This window comes from Canis lupus, chromosome 23 (assembly GCF_003254725.2).
Source record: "Canis lupus dingo isolate Sandy chromosome 23, ASM325472v2, whole genome shotgun sequence".
In the NCBI taxonomy this organism is placed as follows: Eukaryota; Metazoa; Chordata; class Mammalia; order Carnivora; family Canidae; genus Canis; species Canis lupus.
In genome coordinates, this window is record NC_064265.1 from 2,006,869 (window position 1) to 2,026,590 (window position 19,722).

At 43.0% G+C, this 19,722-nt stretch overlaps 1 protein-coding gene and 1 non-coding gene across 7 annotated transcripts in view; one reads left to right on the top strand and one right to left on the bottom strand.

Moving 5' to 3' along the window:
• Positions 1-4,834: 4,834 nt before the first annotated feature.
• Positions 4,835-12,885, top strand: LOC112668835 (uncharacterized). Of its 2 annotated transcripts, none has more exons than XR_007405098.1 (3): positions 4,835-4,965; positions 6,543-11,757; positions 12,638-12,885. It is a non-coding gene; the product is annotated as an uncharacterized LOC112668835 (transcript). The 2 variants fall into 2 exon arrangements; XR_004808392.2 differs by lacking the exon at positions 12,638-12,885 and adding an exon at positions 12,098-12,301.
• The window catches only part of TCAIM (T cell activation inhibitor, mitochondrial), a 53,684-nt gene continuing 45,116 nt past the window's right edge, over positions 11,155-19,722 (bottom strand). For 2 of the 5 annotated variants that reach the window (XM_025461472.3, XM_025461471.3), the window contains exons 8-11: positions 18,997-19,088; positions 16,061-16,293; positions 15,337-15,468; positions 11,155-12,850 (exon numbers count right to left, since the gene is read on the bottom strand). In XM_025461472.3, the coding sequence (XP_025317257.1) occupies positions 12,610-12,850; positions 15,337-15,468; positions 16,061-16,293; positions 18,997-19,088 (698 nt within the window). In that variant the 3' untranslated portion in view covers positions 11,155-12,609. Of the gene's footprint in view, positions 13,724-15,285; positions 15,469-16,060; positions 16,294-18,996; positions 19,089-19,722 lie in introns of all 5 variants that reach the window. The other 3 variants (XM_049099646.1, XM_025461473.3, XM_035704681.2) reach the window with 2 other exon arrangements.

Genomic DNA, 19,722 nt, shown 5'->3' on the forward strand with positions numbered 1-19,722 from the left:
AGACAGACGCTCAACCGCTGAGCCACCCAGGAGTCCCTCCATTGGATATTCTTCTTTCCTGCTTTGTCAAAGATTAATTGACCATAGAGTCGTGGGTCCATTTCTAGGTTTTCTATTTTTTTCTATTGATCTGTGTGTGTGTGCCAGTACCATACTGTCTTGATGACTACAACTTTGTAATATAGCTTGAAATGTGGAATCACTACCTCCAGCTTTGCTTTTCTTTTTCAGGATGATTTGACTATTTGGAGTCTTATGTGGTTCCATACAAATTTAGGATTGTTTGTTATAGGTCTATGAAAAATGCTGTTGGTATTTTGATAGGGATTGCACTGAATGTGTAGAATTGCTTTGGGTAATATAGATATTTATTTTTTTAAAAGATTTTATTTATTCATGAGCGACACGGGGTGGGGGGGGCAGAGACACAGGCAGAGGGAGAAGCAGGCTCCATGCAGGGAGGCTGACGTGGGACTCAATCCCGGGTCACCAGGATCAGGCCATGGGCTGAAGGTGGTGCTAAACCGCTGAGCCACCCGGGCTGCCCCTAATATAGACATTTTAATGTTTGTTTTTCCAATCCATGAGCATGGAATGCTTTTCCATTTCTTTGTGTCCTCTTCAATTTCTTTCATAAGTGTTCTATAGTTTAGAATATAGAATATAGATCTTTTATCTCTTCGGGTAGGTTTATTCCTAGGTATCATACTATTTTTGGTGCACCTGTAGATGGGATTGATTCCTTCATTTCCTTTTCTGCTGATTCATTATTGGAGCAACAGATTTCTGTATTTTGGTTTTATATCCTGTGATTTTGCTGAATTCATGTATCTAGCAATTTTTTCATGGAGTCTTTTGGGTTTTCTACATAGAGTATCATGTCATTTGCACATGGTGAAAGTTTCACTCCTTCCTTGCCAATTTGAATGTCCTTTCTTCCCTTCCCTTCCCTTCCCTTCCCTTCCCTTCCCTTCCCTTCCCTTCCCTTCCCTTCCCTTCCCTTCCCTTCCCTTCCCTTCCCTCTTTTTTGAGAGAGAGTGAGAACATGTGTGTGCATGAGCAGATGGTAGGGGCAACATGGGTTACTATCTCACATTTCTGAGATCATGACCTGGGCCAAAATCAAGAGGCAGAAGACATTTAACTGACTGAGCCACCCTGGATGCCTTTTATTTCTTCTTCTTGTCTGATTGCTGAGGCTAGGACTTCTAGTACCACCTTAAATAGTAATGGCAAGAGTGGGCATCCCTGTCTGGTTCCTGACCGTAGAGGAAAAGCTCTCAGTTTTTCCTCATTGAGGATGATACAAGCTGTGGGTCTTTTATATATGGCCTTTATGATGTTGAAGTATGTTCCATCCACCCCTACTTTGTTGAGGATTTTTATTAAGAATGGATGCTGTATTTTGTCAAATGTTTTCTCTGCATCTATTGAGAGGATCATATGGTTCTTGTCCTTTCTTTTATTAACGTGGTATGTCACATTGATTGATTTGTGGATGTTGAAGCGCCCTTGCAGCCCAGGAATAAATCCCAAGTGGTCGTGGTGAATAATCCTTTTAATGTACTGTTGGATCCTATGGATTAGTATCTTGGTGAGAATTTTTGCATCTATGTTCATCAGGGATATTGGCCTGCAATTTTCCTTTCTAGTGGGATCTTTGGTTTTGGAATCAAAGTAATGCTGGCCTCATAGGAGAAGCTTGGAAGTTTTCCTTCCATTTCTATTTTTTGGAACAGTGTGAGAATAGGCATTAATTTTTTAAATGTCTGGTAGAATTCCCCTGGGGAGCCATCTGGCCCAGGACTTTTGTTTGTTGGGGGGGTTTTTGGACTGCTTCAGTTTCTTTGCTGGTTATGGATCTATTTCTTCCTGTTTTAGTTTTGATAGTTTGTATGTGTCTAGGAATGCATCCAGTTCTCTAGATCATCCATTTTGTTGGTGTATAGTTTCTCATAATACTTTTTTATATTTTTTTTGTATTTCTCTGGGGTCTTGGTTGTGATCTTTTATTCATGATTTTATCTATTTGGGTCTTTTTTTTTATCCTTTTTATTTTCCTTTTGATAAGACTGGCTAAGGATTTATCAATTTTATTAATTCTTTCAAAGAACCAGCTCTTATTTTCATTGATCTGTTCTACCGGATTTTGTTTGTTTGTTTCTATATATTTTATTTCTGCTCTCATCTTCATCATTTCCCTTCTTTGGTAGCTTTAGGCTTATTTGCTTTCCTTTCCTAGCTCCTTTAGGTGTAAAGTTGGGTTGTGTATTTGAGATTTCCGTTGCTTCTTGAGGTATGCCTGTATTCCAAAGGTTTTGGACTATTGTGTCCTTTCTTTCTTTCTTTCTTTCTTTCTTTCTTTCTTTCTTTCTTTCTTCCTTCCTTCCTTCCTTCCTTCCTTCCTTCCTTCCTTCCTTCCTTCCTTCTTTCTTTTTCTTTCTTTCTTTCTTTCTTTCTTTCTTTCTTTCTTTCTTTCTTTCTTTCTTTCTCTTTTATTCATTTATTTGAGAGGGAGGGAGGGAGAGAGAGAGTGAGAGAGAGAAAGAGAGAGGAGTATGGGGGAGAGGGAGAAGCAGCTCCCTGATGAGCAAGGAGCCCAATGTGGGTCTCAATCCCAGGACCCTGGGATCATGACTTGAGCCAAAGGCAGATGCTTAACTGTCTGAGCCACCCAGGTGCCCCGGTCTGTTATGTTTTCATTTTCATTTGTTTCCATGTATTTATTTTTTATCCTTTAACTTCCTGATTTACCCATTCATTCTTTAGTAAGATGTTCCTTAACCTCCATGTATTTGTGCTCTTTCAAATTTTTTTCTTTTGATTGGCTTCATTACTTCATAGCGTTGTGGTCAGAAAATATACATGGTATTATCTCAGTCCTTTTGTACTTGTTGAGGGCTGATTTATGATCCAGTGTGTGATCTATTCTGGAGAATATTCCACGTGCAATTGAAAAGAATGTGTATTCTGCTGCATTATGATGAAATGTTCTCAATATGCCTATTAAGTCCACCTGGTCCAGTGTGCCATTCAAAGCCATTGTTTCTGTGTTGATTTTCTGCTTAGATGATCTTTCCATTATTGTAAATGAGGTGTTAAAATTTTTTAAGGTATTTATTTATTTATGATAGTCACAGAGAGAGAGAGAGGCAGAGACACAGGCAGAGGGAGAAGCAGGCTCCATGCACCGGGAGCCCGATGTGGGATTCAATCCCGGGTCTCCAGGATCGCGCCCTGGGCCAAAGGCAGCCGCCAAACCGCTGCGCCATCCAGGGATCCCCTAAATGAGGTGTTAAAGTCACCTGCTATTATCGTATTATATCAATGACTTTATGTTTGTTATTTATTTATTTATTTATTTGGGTGCTCACAAATTGGGAGGATAAATATTTACAATTGTTAGATCTTCTTGATGGATAGACCCCTTAATTTTGAAATAGGTCCTTCTTCATCTCCTATTACAGTCTTTGGTTTAAAATCTTGTTTGTATGATATGGCTTTCCTTTGACTTCCATTAGCATGATAGATGGTTCTTCATCTCTTCACTTTCAATCTGCAGGTGTTGGTAGGTCTAAAATGAGTCTCCTTTAGGGAGCATATAGATGAGTCATGTTTTTTATCCATTCTTATACCCTATGTCTTTTGACTGGAGCATTTAGTCCATTTACATTCATAGTAATATTGAAATATATGAACTTAGTGCCTTGTGTTATCTGTAAAGCTGATGTTTCTGGTGGTGTTCTATGTTCCTTTCTAGTCTTTGTTGCTTTTGATCTTTCTTTCCCACTCAAAAAGTCTGCTTTAATATTTCTAGCAGGGCTGGTTTAGTGGTCACCACCTCTTTTAGTTTTTGTTTGGGAAATTCTTTATCTCTTCTTTTATTCTGAATGGCAGCTTTGATGGATAAAATATTCTTTTTTTATTTTTTTAAAGATTTTATTTATTTATTCATTCATAGAGATGCAGAGAGAGAGAGTAGCAGAGACACAGGCAGAGGGAGAAGCAGGCTCCATGCAGAGAGCCTGACGCAGGACTCGATCCAGGGTCTCCAAGATCACGCTGTGGGCTGCAGGCGGTGCTAAACCGCTGCGCCACAGGGGCTGCCTGGATAAAATATTCTTGGCTGTGTATTTTCTCCATTCAGTACCTGCCACTGCCTTCTGGCCTTCCAAGTTTCTGTGGACAGATCTGCTGTGAATTCAATCTGTCTTCCCTTATAGCTTAAGGAACACTTCTTCCCTTGCTGCTTTCAGGATTCTTTTCTTGCCTGTGTATTTTATGAATTTGATTACAATATGTCTTGATACAGACCAGCTTTTATTGAATTTGATGGGAGTTCTCCGTGCCTCTTGGATTTTGATATATGTTTCTTTCCCCAGATTAGGGAAGTTTTCAGCTAGAATTTGCTCAAAGAAACCTGCCTCCTTTTCCCTCTCTTCTTCTTCTGGGACTCCTATGATATCCATGTTAGTATGCTTTAAGGATTCACTGAGTTACCTAAGTCTACTTTCATGATCCAATACTTTTCTTTCTCTCTTCTTTTCACCTTTATTGTTTTTTATAATTTTAACTTCTTTATTACTGATTTGTTTCTCTGCTTTATCTGGCTCCCTACATGGAGTCTGCTTCCCCCCTCTGCCTCCCAACCCATGAATAAATAAATAAATAAATAAATAAATAAATAACTTTAAAAAAAAGAGTTTTGGAGAGGAAGAGAAAAAAACTCTTCCCATTGACTGGGAAAAGGAGGAGGGCTGGATGCCATAGTTCAGGAGGGTGAAGTGTATGTGTGTGGCAGCACTGGAGGGGCCTGGGGTCATCAGGCGGAATCTAGGCTGGGGTAGAGTGGGAAGCGCTTCACCCAACAAAGACCAGGTTGCTAGGAGCCCCCAGTCTTCTAACACCGCTTCTTCTTTCTGAAGCTCCCTCCATAGACACCTCCACTCTAGCACTTTTCTATAGGTGAGCTTCAAATCCTTTACACCTTTCCAGTCCCCCAGTTCCTGGTCAGGCCCTAGCTATTCAATCCACCATGCCCTTGTTATCAGCTACCACAATTGTGAAAATCAATGTGGAATGTGCTGACTTATCCATGGCCTTGTGGCCTTGTGGACACCAGGGGGAGGCTGGGGAAATCCTTTCTGCTTGTTGGCTAATCACAGCTTCACAGGATATAGGTGTCAGGACCTTGAAGGCTGGTTGACCTGCTAGGTAATGTATCTTGACATTTCTCAGGAGTGACAGTCACTGTCTACTCTAAAGAAGGTGAAGCAATTATCAAGCTTGACAGAAAGAAAGTAGGAAGAGTCCCCCAGACTGGCTCATACGCCCACACCAAAGGTGGGCTTACCCTGAGCACAGGAGTCCTCAGCTTTGCAGCCCATCTCTCCCACTGGTCCTAGAAAAGTGTCCACATGGTGTATGAGTTCCTGTTGTTGCTGTAACAAGTGACCACAAATCTAGCGACTTGGAACAAGAGCCATTTATTCTCTCCCACAGTGGTAGGTCCTGAGTCTGGTTAAGTGTGGCTTGGTACTCTCTCATAAGACCCACATCAAGGTCTGTCTACCCTGGCCCTTATTTGGAGACTCTAGAGGAAAATCCACTTCCAGACTCATTCATTTGATAGAATTTATTTCCTTCTCATGGTTTCCACTTGGCTGGCCACCATCAGGCCACCAGTGGTAGGCGAGTCTTTCTCTTACTTAGATTCTGTCGTACGGCTCCTCCTGCTGTATCTCTTGACCCCAGTCAGATAAAGCTCTCTGCTTTTTCGAGATCAAATGATTGGATTGGGGCTCCCAGATAATACAGGATAATCCCTAATTTAAGGTAAAGTCTGTAATTTTTATTCCATCTGCAAATTTCCTTTTGCCGTGTAATGAAACAGTCACAAGTTCCAAGGACTAGGGCATGGCCTTCTCTGGGGGACCATTCTGCAGACCACACATGGTCATGTTTTTGTAAAATTTGCAGAGTGATTTTTTTGGTCCTCTTTTGTAGAAGACCCAGCATTCTCCATTTTTCTCTTATCCTCAGTGTTTTTCAAACTATAGTTTATTAATCATTATTACTTTCTTTAGAAAATGACTTTAAGGAGGAGCAACTAGGATTTTCATAAGGAATGTAGGATTGAATTGCATAGAAAATACCAAGACTGTTGCATATAACCATTTAAGTTCTATGAAATTGTTAGTATCCATCATACAACATACACAAACACACTTCTGAAGTAGGTCAGGATTTAAAGTATATTTCTCAGTATACTTGGTTAAAATTTAAAAATTCGAAAAGACATGTTTTAAAAAGACACTAGAATTCATCTAGAGCCTCCAGCAAGGCCTGCTCCTGGCCCTGGGAGGATTTCTGAAGCATCTGGGAAAGCATCTGTCTCCCTGACCGAATCCTGGCACAGGCTATCTGATCCTCGCCCAAGGGTTGGTGGCTCCCTTTGACCCTGACTGTGTAGAGGGAGCCCTCTGCCCCCACTATGGACAGCTAAAGGTACACCTGTGTTGTCTCAATTTTCTCCTTTGTAGCTATGTCTAAGAGTCCATTTGGACAAGGGAAGAAACCTCTAGATACGTTTTTCTGGGTAAATGAGGTAAGTGGAGAACTCACCTACCCACCACTGAAGGCAGATGTACCTGAAGCTTCTCCAGCTTCTGTGGAGAAGCCCCAAGAGAGGCCCAGGTCTCAGCATGGGAGCATGCAGGGGGCTCCTCTCAATGACCAGGGCCCATCCAGCACACCTGCGCAGAAGGTGGCCTTTCCACTGCCTCCTAAGGCTTCACTGAAAGACACTGGCTCCAGGCACTCCCTCCCATCCCTACCAACCCGCGGCCTGGCTAAGGCTGGAGCAAGGAGCGCCCCACCATTCTCAGCAGTTCCTGTTACCATCTCACCACCAGGAGGTGCTCTGTCAACATGTGGCCCCCTTGGACCAACCCCTCTACTTCCATCCTCTTCCCTTCTTCCCAGCCCTTCTGCCCCCTGGGCCTTCACCTGCAAGCTGAAAAATGTCCTTACTGGGAATAACCGATTTTCCTTTTGAATTTATGAGTATTTGCGTGGCCACACCTTTCTGAGACACTCATGGTCAGAACAGCCTGCCATCATGCTCACGTTGAGGATGCTTCTGCCTCCCCTGGAAGCGCACAGGACTGCGCACAGGACTTCTTAGAAGAACACACCAAGTGCTTTCAAACCCCATATAAATTTAACTTAGATTTTGACACATAATGTTTTCTAGACATTCTTTTACCTCTCAAGCCACCTTAGTATTTTGCTCATAAGTTTTTGGTGTTTAATACTTTGGTTCTGATGTTGGTATCAGAGCAGTATGTTTGGTCCCAGCCAGAGCCAGAAGGATACCTCTTTGGTTGAGATAGGAACAAGCCAGGATGTGTAGGACCTGTCGGCCCTGTGTTTCTGGGTACAGCCCAGGGGGTGGAACTCAGGGCTACCCTGGGCCATGAGTACAAAGTGGCTAGAGCCTTGCCAGGAGCTCTCCTTGAGGCATTCTGAGGTGGACAGAGCCTTTGGGCGGGGCAGCCCTTCTAGCTCTGCCTCCCCTGGTGGATAGGCTCTGGATGATGCTTTGGTGGGACAATGGGCAGCTGCTTGACCCTCCAGGAATGGAGTGACTGGTCCAGTTATGCTGGGGTATGAGACAGTGAGCAGGGGCTCAGAATGAGGACCCCAGGAAGCCCCAGTTCTCAGGCCTGGGGAGCAAAAGCCTATGGTCCAGCCTTGATTCTGCAGTCGATGTGTCCTGTGACCCAGTCAGAATCCTGCCTCTCCTGGTCTTAGTATCCCCCCTGTACAATGTAGGGGTGAGCAAGCCTGTCTGCTAGGCCTTCTCAACTTCGCTGTCTATCACTATGTCAGCAGGAACCAGGGATGGGTGAGGCCCTGGGAACACCAAATGGCAGGAGGCCAGGCACTCACAGTGTCAAAAGGGCCACCAGGCCCAGCTGGGGCCATGTGTTCTGGGCAAATCTCCACGGGTTGCCACCACACTCATACTTCTGACCAATTGTGCAGCCTCCAGAATCAGCAGGAGGGGCCCCTGCCTCCTGCAATGCACCTCCAGGGCACTCTACTGAAAAAATTTACTATGGTGCTCAGTCTGAAGTAGAGAAGCTTAAAGGAATTCCCTCTGGTTCTGCAGAGCATGTAGGAAGTATGGCTTCATGCTGAGCAGCAGCAAGTAGGTCAGTGGCACAGAGCGCCTACAACACAGCTCTAACTTGGAACTCAGCATCCCAAGGAGAAAAGAGAAGCATGTGCACAGACAAGTTCACTGCAGACAAATTAGAAAAGTGAGAGGCTGGAACCAATTCAAATACCCAGTAAATAGGGCAGGCTAGGTGGAGCCTGGAATCCCAGGAAACTCTAACTTTGGGAAGGCTAGTGGATGTGAAATAATGCTCGAGTAGGAAGGAGAGTGTGCACCTTACCAGGGTCTCAGGTGGACTTGGCATGTTGCTCACAGATGGTGGGTTCCCTCTGCAACATCATTCAAGGGAAGATTAAAATAAATGGGGCTTGCAATGGTGACCCCCAGTCACCAGGACAATGGATTGAATGGTGGCCTCAAAGGATGTGTTCATGTCCTAACCACTGCAATCTTGTGAATACGACCTTCTCTAACAAATGTGGTTAAGTTATGGGTCTTGAGAGGAGAGGCTTAACCTAAATTATCCAGTAGGCCCTACACCGATTCACCTGCATTCTTCGAGGAGAGACACGGGGTGAGTTTTGAGACCGACACACAGAGGCAGAGATTGGAGTCATGTGGCCACAAGCCAGAAACACTGGCAGCCCTAGAGCCCAGAAGAGGCCAAGAAAGGACTGTCTTCCCAGGCCTCTGGAAGGAGCATGGTCTCGCTGACACCTTGATTTTGGACTTCTGGTTTCAAGACTGTGAGGGAATGCACTTGTTACCCGGTTTGTAATTTGTGTCAGCCCCAAGAAGCATAAACCAAATGCAGGCTCTTGTCTGCTTGGTCCCTGCTGTGTTCCCACTGCCTGCATACAGTAGGTGCTTCCTAAGTGTTTGCTCAATGACTAGGAAATGAATAGGAAAAAGATCAGGAAATCATTCAGCCAAGATTTTGCTCCAAAGTTTAAACATCCTGCTTTTTGGGGTGGGGGTGGAAGCGGGGTCTGGAGCCGGTGTCTATATAGATCGTCCCTCCGGCGGATTACACTGCCAGTTCTGCTGACCTGGAAGTCTCTGACTCATGGGTGCTGACACTAGGTCTAGGCCAATGCCTGTGGTAATGACAGGGAAAATGAAAAATGGACAACCTCCAAAAGATTCGGAGGGTGAAGTCTGATGGCCTCCTCCATGGTGGGCCATACCCTGTGCTGAATCGGTTTCCTTCACATTAGCTGCTGTGATGGACTTTGGGGCAGATGTGTGCAAATGCTGCACAAATGATGCCCATAGGCACTTGTGGGGTGCCAGAGTGCACCCAGGCCTGACTGGAATGGGGAGAACGAAGGCTGTGGAGCAATCTGGTTGAGTGGCTGCCAGGCCTCCCTGCTCTTACAAGTCCCATAGGTGCCAGGAAGGCCCTGCTGCCTGCTGACCCACCCACACCACAGTGGCAGGGCCTCACATCCCTCACCACGTAAGGTCTCTGTGTCTGCTATGCCCTCACACCTGCCAGGACAAGGACTGCTCCAGGGCACATCTGATCTTGACATGGTCCACCTACACCCAGCGTGAATCTGGTGATGGGCCCTGCAGGGCTGGGGGTGCTGCTGCCGGCTCAGACCCCTCCCCTCATACCCCTTGGGACACCTGGGTTCTAGTCCCACCTCTCCTGCCTCCAGGAGGCAGTGTGGCCTTGGCCAAGTCTCCCCTTAGTTTTCGGTGTGCAACATTCCCCATGTGCAACATTTGTCACCTTAGGGGGAAATATTCCTATAATGCCCCATAACAGGTATGCATTCATGAGGGAAGGGTTTCGAGTGACCAGTAGACATGTTGTAGTAGCAGGGGAGTGGGGTTAGAAGAGGGTCCCATGACACCAACTCTGATTTGTGTGGCCACGGGCTGTTTCACCTCCTCTTCCTTGTCTCAACTGCTCAGGAGTGAGGGGTGCCAGGGCTGGCAGCCAGGACCATCCAAGGGAGGGGTCTGCATTCCTGGGGCAGACTCACTTAGGGTGGGAAGAACTTCCAAGAACACGACCCAGTGTCTCCTTTTACGGATGGGGAGACTGAGGCCAAGTGAGGCCTTGTCGAGGGTCACTCAGTGCCGGGAGCCACGAGGAGTCCTACTTAGGTGCCCTGGGGATTGTGTCAATTCCTACTCCTGGGACAGGCACTTGGGTGGCCCTGCCAGGTCAGGGAGCTCATGGCTGGAGTTGTGGCCAGGTGGCAGAGATCAGAGGCACTCTTGAAACAGGGAGGCGGTTTGCGGTCAGCCAGCTGCCAGGCCTCACCCAATGCATCAGTGGCTCCTGCACCCTGGGTCCGGGAGCTAGCCTCCTGGGAGTTTGGGTTCCCAGCTCTGGGGCCTGTGGCAGAAGGCTACCAGGACCATGGCCTCCTGCAGAAGAGCCCAGAGTCTTGGAGCCATGAGTCTCCGCAGGACTGATGTGGTCTTTACTGGCTTGCTCCAGCGAAGCTCAGGCAGGTCCACAGGTGGGGTGGGGTGCTGAGGCTGGGTTAGTCCCAGGGTGCTGGGACAGAGGTCTGAGCTGCAGGGGTCCACTTCAGGGACCGCTGCCTGGGATGCACACACAGTCTTAGAGGTTCCACAAGTGAGGTGACTTCTGACACAGCCCTGCCCCCTCCTGTTCACCTGTCCAGTTCCCAATGCCCACCGCCTCTCATTAGCTCAGGCACGCTGCCTGGACCTTAGGTCTTTTAAGAAATAAAGGAGGAGGTAGGGCCTGCTGCTTCCTCGGGAGAGGTCGGCCTGGGTTTGGAGCCCAGGTCCCTCTGGAGACCATTTCCCACCCATGGCTTCAGTCGGAAGGGCCTGTCCCTGTCCCAGTTTTCAGTGGGGGGACGGAGGTTTCCCCCTTTGTCATGGGGAGAGGCAGTCATGGAGGCCAGCAATTTCTTATAACTTCCTACTATGTTGCAATAGTTGTAAAACTATTAATAACTGAATGACAATAAAAACAATCTGTTTAATGTACTATTTATTATGTTATTATTAACAATCAGTTCTGGGACAAAGTCCAATTCAAAACATATCACTAAGGATTCTGTTATTAGTTGCCATTAGAAATGGCATAATCCAAACCAATTTTTCAATAAATTTCCTTATATCTCTAAGGAAGGGATTTTTACTCTCATCATCTGGCTCTGGAAAATCTTTAAGGGCAACATTCTTACATTAGGAAAAAAAAATCAGTAGAGTTGTTACTGAAGCTTCAAAGAGATGATATGCACAAACCAGAAAAACTACAAATCAGTATTTCTATTGAACACATATTTGAATTTATCAGTTTAAATAATAGTGTTTTGATGAATCTAAAATGTGCCTCAAGAATGGCTGTTAACAGCTCCTTTTCTTTCTGGCGCACGGTGGAAAAAAATTCCTTTCCCTTTTCTTCAGCAGGAGGGGCTACAAACACGGCATCCCACCTCGGGATTCACCTGGTCCTCTTGAGAAACGAGCCGAAGAGGTTCTGGATCTGGTGAAATAATATTATCCAAGGGAAGCGCCTGTGGAGAGGAGTCCTGTGTCTGCAGAGAGGGCCCCCTGTGGCCCCGGGGGCCGAGGTGGGCATGGGGGTGCTCACAGGGGCCGGCAGGGGCAGGAGGACCCACTGAGGGGGTGCCAGAAATCCTGAATGGCCCGAGTCATTCCTGCCCCTATTTACTGGATAGTTTGTCCACAAAGACAAAGGCGTCACCTCACTGATTCAAAGACCTCTACTGTGTGTCAGTGTCATGCTACCAACAGCTGTAATATTTTAATGGGTCGGAAAACTTACAGATTTAAACCTACATTTTCTGTCACTAAGATGTTTTAACAAACTAGTATCGGACTGCTTGTGACAATGTCAATAGTATTTATACACCCAGTTGCTTTTTTTTTTTCCTTCTACTCTTTCTTTAGGGAAAAGCCTGGTTATCTAAGTTTTGCTGCTCTCCTACTTTGGTGCAACTGTCCCTTACTGGCTGCAAAACACATGTTCATATGGACACAGATGAATTCTCCAGCTGCACGCTGAATGAGTTCCACTGCTCCAGAGCTATGCTGAATGAGACCTGTTTCAAACAGTAGCCACATTCACTCATATAAAAATATACAATTTCCTTACCTCTGTACCTCTTTTACAATTTCTTTACCTATGTACCTCTTTTACATACCGCTAAAAATAGGTTCTTTCATTTTGACATCTTTTTACCCAATCATGCCAATCAGATAAGAAACACCATAAGACTGGGAGATAAAACCTTTTAAAACAAGTTATGTAGCAGAAATTAATTTTGAAAAAAGGTTTACTTTTAGAGCAGCAGTTAGAGACTTCCTACTTGTAATATGTAAATAATACTGCTATATCAAGTTGTGGATTTAAATAAATTTAACAGTTTCTTATCTCTTCAAAAAGAATACAGATTTCTGTGTTACTTAATGGCTTCTCCATCCTTCCAGTTCCAAGGAATACAAAGGTCTCCATCTTGCATAACAGAATAAAAATGTGAAATGCAGAGGTGCATCCCCTGCAGGTAAGGCAGTGACTGTTCTAGAAGTCTCTTACAACAGTCCACCATTTGCTTACTAGAAACGCTGGGCTCCTTATAAAACTTTTCCAGGGAAAATTTCTTCGTTGAAGCCTGTATCAATTCATTTTCAATAACCTTTAACCTGTTATATTGAAAATAAACATAATATTGCTACAAGCTATCACCAAATAAAAGAACATAAAATAGATTAATGTTATATACTGAAGCTCTAACTTTCTTTCAAGATTTTATTTAAGCCCAAGCTAGTTCACATACAGTGTAGTATTAGTTTCAGAGGTGGAGTTTAGTGATTTGATTAATCAGTTGCATATAACACCCAGTGTCATCGCATCACGTACCTCCTTAATGCCCATCACCCAGTGCCCCAACCCCTCACCCACCTCCCCTCCAACGACTCTGTTTGTTTCCTAGACTTAAGAGTCTCATATTGTTTGCTTCCCTCTCTGTATCTTATTTTTCCTTCCCTTCCCCTATATTCATCTGTTTTGTTTCTGAAATTCCACATATGAGTGAAATCATGTGGTATTTGTCTTTCTCAGACTGAATTATCTCACTTAGCATAATACCCTCTAGTGCCATCCGCAGGTCCTTCTACTCTCAACAATGAAAATGGTATCCACAAAGGGTAAATAACATGCTTAGAAGACATGCCAATAGTTCCTAAGCATTATCTCTGAAAGAATTTGTTAAATCTTTTAGCAGCAATAGGTAAAGGTAATTAATACATAATTTAAAATGTTCTTATCCTGCCTCACTGAGCAGCTGTTAGTAACCAAAGAAAGCAGAAAGATGAGTGTAAAAGCCCTGGTTTTAGAAACCACCTCCAATCTGACCCTTGGGCAGTAATGACTTCTAGAGACTTCCAAACACTCAGCAGGCTCACAACAAGACCAGGGAGCTGGGGAGGAGGCACTTCCCCTCCATTTTCTTCTATGCCCATCCCTGGCCTGTGGGCTGCAATGCCTCTTGTTCCATCAAGGGCTTGAGTGAAGGCCTACAAAGCAGACAAATCAGGGCAGAACTCAGTGTCTTAAATGCATTCTCCCACAGGTGGCCAATGATTAGAGGTATGTTTGGGTAAATAGTTTCAATCTTCTGAATCTTGGGATGTATGAAAGAGGCCTCCACCTTGTCACACCCTTGAGGGGTGTGCAGACCAGCATGGACATCACTTGGGAAGCCCACACAATAAGGGGAGCAAAGCAAAACTGCCAGAGAAGTTAAAGTATTGCACTGGTTAAAAATACCCAAATAACCTCTATTTACCCACTCCTTTTTTTTTTTTTTTTAAAGATGTTATCCATTTATTTGAGAGAGAGAGAGAGAGAGAGAGAGCACAAGCAGGGGGCAGAGGGAGAGAGAGAAGCAGACTCCTGACGTGGGGCTGGATCCCAGGACCCCGAGATCATGACCTGAGCTGAAGGCAGATGCTCGACCACCCAGGTGTCCCTATTTACTTAATCTCTGCATAAAGGAGAAGAATACCATGAAATATCCATAAGCCAGAAAAAGATTTGGAAACAGAAACGGTCATTGCAGTGAGCTGGCGGTTAGTAGCAGGAGTGTGTAGTTGCTGACTCACTCCCTTCAGCAACACACAGAACACTTTCTCAGGTGCTGCTAGTCTTTTCTGTAAGATAACTCCTTCTAGACAAGGCTGCTTAGAGAAGGCAGACAGCAGTTAGGGATGATGGGGCTCTCAGAATGTCCCAGCTGGACCTGTACCTGCTTTTCCCAGGATCAGACAGGAAGAACCATAGGTACCACCTATGGTACCACCTTTGTCAGGGACTGACAAACTTTTTTTTTTATAAAGGACTTTTCTCACTGGCTCGGAAAAAAAAAAAAAAAAGACAGATATTAACAGTCTGGCTTAGAAACGGAGAGCCTCATATCATGGCCAAGTTACTGTGTAGTTCTCCAATGACACATCTTTATACACATCTCTGGGCAGGGCCATGCATTCCCATTCCTACTCGGAGAAGCCTCTGGCCTCCTCCCAGGGGGTTGCCCTGACCCTTAGGCCACAACCTTTATAATCAGGAGTGCCCATCAGTCCTTCTGGGGCGCAATTTTGGAGGAGGATCGAGCCAGAGAGGGCAACCTTTGCTGAGGCCCTCTCCAGGGCTGGCCCCTCCACTAGGGAAACAGTGGGGAACAGCCTTTCCCTCCCTGGGTACCTCTCATTTACTTAAAATGCAGACGAAGCTTGCTTTACATCAGTAGTTCTCAAAGTTTTAAACAATAAAGATTCCTGTTATTCAAGTAGTAACTGAATTTTTCCTTGTTGCCACCTTTTTCCATCTGGGGAATTTCCTTCTGATATTCTTATCTTTTGTTCTGCTCCTGAGTTGACTTTTATACTAACAAGCCTGGCTTGTCAAATGGAGGTACATGGTGGTAATATAATTTAGGCTGTTATCATCAGACCTAAACACCACATGCAATGCCTGGCAGAATGGGGTAGGGGATAAATAAACATGGAATGTACACAAATCAGTCAATTTCCTAAGTTTCATGCAGTTTTTATGTCCCATATTTATGAATTCTGAATACCTGGATTTTTAACAGACTGGCAGGACATTACAAAAGGCTCATGGCACTTACTCTTCTTTTCTTTTCATGTTGTCTCTTGCCTGCTGGGCTTTGGTGAGAATAAACCACTGGAGGTTTGCTGGGTCACAGAGGGTTGGGATGTTAAAGTGCCCGAGTTCATGCAAGCTTGGAGCATATCTGTCACTGTAACAAAATACACATAAAAGGAAAAATCACTCATCCCTCGTTCCCCACTCTACGCCCAAATAAAATATTAGTCTGATGAGCAATGAAGGAATTCATCAAGAAAATCCACTTTAAAAGTATAGTAAAATTATGCTTTAAGTTCTGCTGTTCCCCAAAGAGACACACTTTCAGAGTAACCACATACTTCCTCACTCTGTGGCCACCCTCATCTGTAAAATGGAGGCAGTAGCTCACTTCACAGTGAGGTATGAGGTAAGGTGTGCATTTAGCACCAAGCACGGGCTATGAAAATAGTACATGGACAAAAAATGTGGGCTATTGATTCAACATTAGTTTAATCCTAGACAGTTTTCTATAGGATTAACTTTGCCCTGTAAGTAGCATTGTATTTCAAGAATGTTCTGGAGAGTCAATCCTTCAATCCCTTCATATTGACTTTTTTAATGTGTAAGAGTGTTGCTAACAGGAGTGACATTCTTTTCTTTAGTTCCTAAGAATCACACACTGAAACACAAAACAATTTAATCCACTTACACACACAACACATCTAAGTAAAAGAATAAAAGTAGTTCTTGTTTTAGATATTTACCTGTTAAGGATCATTTGTAAACCACGCAGACTTCTAGGGTGAAAGGGTATTCTGTTTTTCAACAGTCTGTTATAGAACACATCAAGAAGAGAGTAATATTCTTCAAGCGTCAATACTGGTTGCAATTCCTCAATATAAACCACTTGTATGCCGCCGAGAAGGTAGCTTATTTGGTCTTCTAAAAGCATCAGCCTCCTCTGAAGGTCAAAATAACTTGGTAACCGTTCAAAAAGCTACAGTATTTTTTAAAAAATAAAAGAAATACTTAGTTTAATGTTTTTACAATAGCTCAATTTTAGGATTCCAAAAATTGTATTCAGAAATTTTAATAAGAAAATTGTTTTCCTAAAAGGAAAGTTCTAATAAGTGAAAGAAAAAGACTTAATGTAACACTGGAAATATTAATATTCAAAACAAACCACTATAAATCCTAGGGAGTTTTAGATAGGACTGAAGAGACTGCAGAAAAAAAGAAATATGTTCCAATGAAAATAAGTCTTAAGTACTAACATTTAAATCTCAAATTATTTTAGAATGATTACATGGTCTAATAAAGAAGGGTGTGAGAAATACAGGACATGTATTTCGGCTCCAAGTCTACTTTTTCAGAATTTCAGCAAAACTCAATTCCATGCAATAAACATCACTGAGCATCTACCATGTACTTAAGCATGAAATTAGGTCTCCTAGTCGGGGGTGGGGTGGGGAGGAGCTGCGCCCTGCTTTTCAGGTGGGGTGCAAGTAAACAAAACAAGAATCAGGATTCTTTGTCCTACGTGCCACAGAGAGGACATTCATGTAAAGGTTTCTTTTTTATTTTTTTAAGATTTTATTTATTTATTCATGAGAGACACAGGCAGAGGGAGAAGCAGGCTCCATGCAGGGAGCCCGATGTGGGACTCAATTCCAGAACTCCAGGATCACAGCCTGGCCAGAAAGCAGGTGCTAAACCTCTGAGCCACCCAGGCATTCCTCAAGTAAAGGTTTCTAAGGAAGTCTAATGTGATCTGTCTGAAGAGATACAGTATTTAGCAAGAGGGACGCGGGTGTGTGTTGGGGGAAGAGAGACAAGCATATGCAAAGATGGAAGCATGAAAAGGCAGCACATGGCCAACCCCGGAGTCTGGTACGGCTGGGGTGGGGAAGGCCCTGGTGCTGTGCTAAGGACTGAGACTTTATATAGAGAGCTGGCGATGTACAACTTACAGAGGACTGGAAAGGTATCACAAACCTCTGCTAGAATAAAAGCAACAATAGTACACAAATTCTACAAGTAATTTATAATATATTTCTAACACTGTGAAAATAATTTCCCTACCTACTTTCTCCATTTTCCTATCAATGAGTTATCTATGTATAAATGGTAACTACCTTTAAAACACTTTTTATTTTCAGATAACTGTAAATACATACATATTTCACCCAGTTTTCCCAATGGTAACATCTTACAAAACAGTAGTATAACATCACAACTGGGAAACTGACATTGATACAACCTGCTAACCTGTTATAAAACTTTAATATCCTTCAGAGTTTGACATTAGAGTTTTTCTAGTTGTTGGCTCTTATGTGCATTTGTGTACAGGTTTTTGTGTGAACATAATTTTTACTTTTCTAAAATAAAGGCCCAAAGGTGTGACTGCTGGGTCATATGTTAAACACGTTTAGTTCTGTACTGTCATGCTTTTTTCTGGAGTCCTTGTACCATTCTACAGATTCCCATCAGTGATGGATGAGTGATCCAGTATTTCTGCCAGAATTTGGTGATGTCATTATCTTTCATTTTAGCCATTCAAAAAAATTTGTCATTTGTAGGTCTTCTGTGATGTAGCTGTTCATGTCTTTTGGCTTTTTGGATTGTTTGGGTTTTTCTGACTACTGAGTTTTGAGAGTCCTTTATACATTAGGTACCAGACATTGTCAGATAAGGTTTCCAAATATCTTCTATCAAATATTTGATTTGAATAGACACTTCACAAAAGAGAGTATGTGGACAGCAAATAAGCATACACAAAGATACTTCCATCATTTTTCGTTAAGGAAATGCAAATTAAGTCCCCATGTAATAGCACCACACACCTATTAGAATGGCTAAAATTAAAAAGACCACCATTGCAAGCATTAGCAGTTTCTTAAGAGGTAAAATACCCTAACATATGTTCTAACTATTCCACCTTTAGGAGAAAAGGAAATATATGTGCATATGGACATCATGTTCCTAATAGCTTTATTTCTAATTGCCAAAACTGACATAATTCAATGTCCATCAATAGATAAATGGATAAACTAATTGGTATATTTATATGATGAAACACTACATGGGAATAAAAAGGAATAAGTTCTTGAAAAGTGCAATAGCATGGATGAATCTGAAAATAATTATGTTGAATAAAGAAAACAGAACCCTCTCCCCCAAAGAAATACATACTTTGTGATTCCACTTATATGAAATTCAAGTAATATAAAATGATTTATGTGACAGAGAGCAGCCTATTGGTTGCTTGGGGAAGGGTGGTGGGATGGAGGAGAGAGTTTACAAAGGGACACAAGCATACTTTTGTGGGTGATGGATATATTCACCATCTTGATTGTGTTAATGGCTTCATGGATATTTACACATGTTAAATTTCATTGAATTATACAACTAAATATGTGCAGTTTATTGTATGTTCATTATAACACAGTAAATTTGTTAAAACCAAAAACAATAGAATGCAGGCTTTTTAGGCTGCACTTCAGAAAAGACTATAAAATTTCCAAATAAAAATTGACTTAAAAATGAGGCCCGGAAGTATTTTAACTACATGACAATAAACATCGATCCTGAAAACAGCTGAAACTGTGATTCGAGTTTTTTAGTTCACTGACATAATAGAGTTTGAAACAAAAGTAGGTCTATGACAAATCAGAGTTTTTTTGCTTTGAAACTTCCTTACTTTTGTCCAGTGATGATGGACATCCATTGTTCCTAGCATCACATGGCCCACTGCACTCATCCCGGATCGGTCTGTAAATATTATTGTACATCCTGATGATAAAACACAAACCCTTTGGTTACTATCCAGAGATACACTTTTTTTTTTTTTTTAAGCATACAAATTCAGGCTTAAATTCAGTAGAAGCTTAAAGGCTAATTAAAAATTTTTTAAGATTTATTTATTTTAGAGAGAGGAAGAGTGCACATGCATGTGCACATGAATGGGGGGGAATCTCAAGCAGACTCCTTGCTGAGAGTGGAGCCCAATGATACTGGCTAGGTCTCATGACCTGAGCTGAAATCAAGTCAGTCACTCAATTGACTGAGCCACCCACGCACCCCTAAAAGTCTAATTTATGTTGCTGTTTTATTCAAAGAAACAGATTTAAAAGTTCAGCTGTGATGAAGTCACATCTGTAAGGTCTTTTATTTTATTTTTTAAAAGATTTTATTTGTTTATTCATGAGGGACGAGAGAAAGAGAGAGAGAGAGAGAGGGGCAGAGACAGGCAGAGGGAGAAGCAGGCTCCTCGCAGAGAGCCCGATGCTGGACTCGATCCCAGACTCCGGGATCATGACCTGAGCGAAGGCAGACGCTCAACCGCTGAGCCACCCAGGCATCCCTGTAGAGGTCTTTTTTTTTTTTTTTTTTTAAGATTTTATTTATTTATTCATAGAGACACACA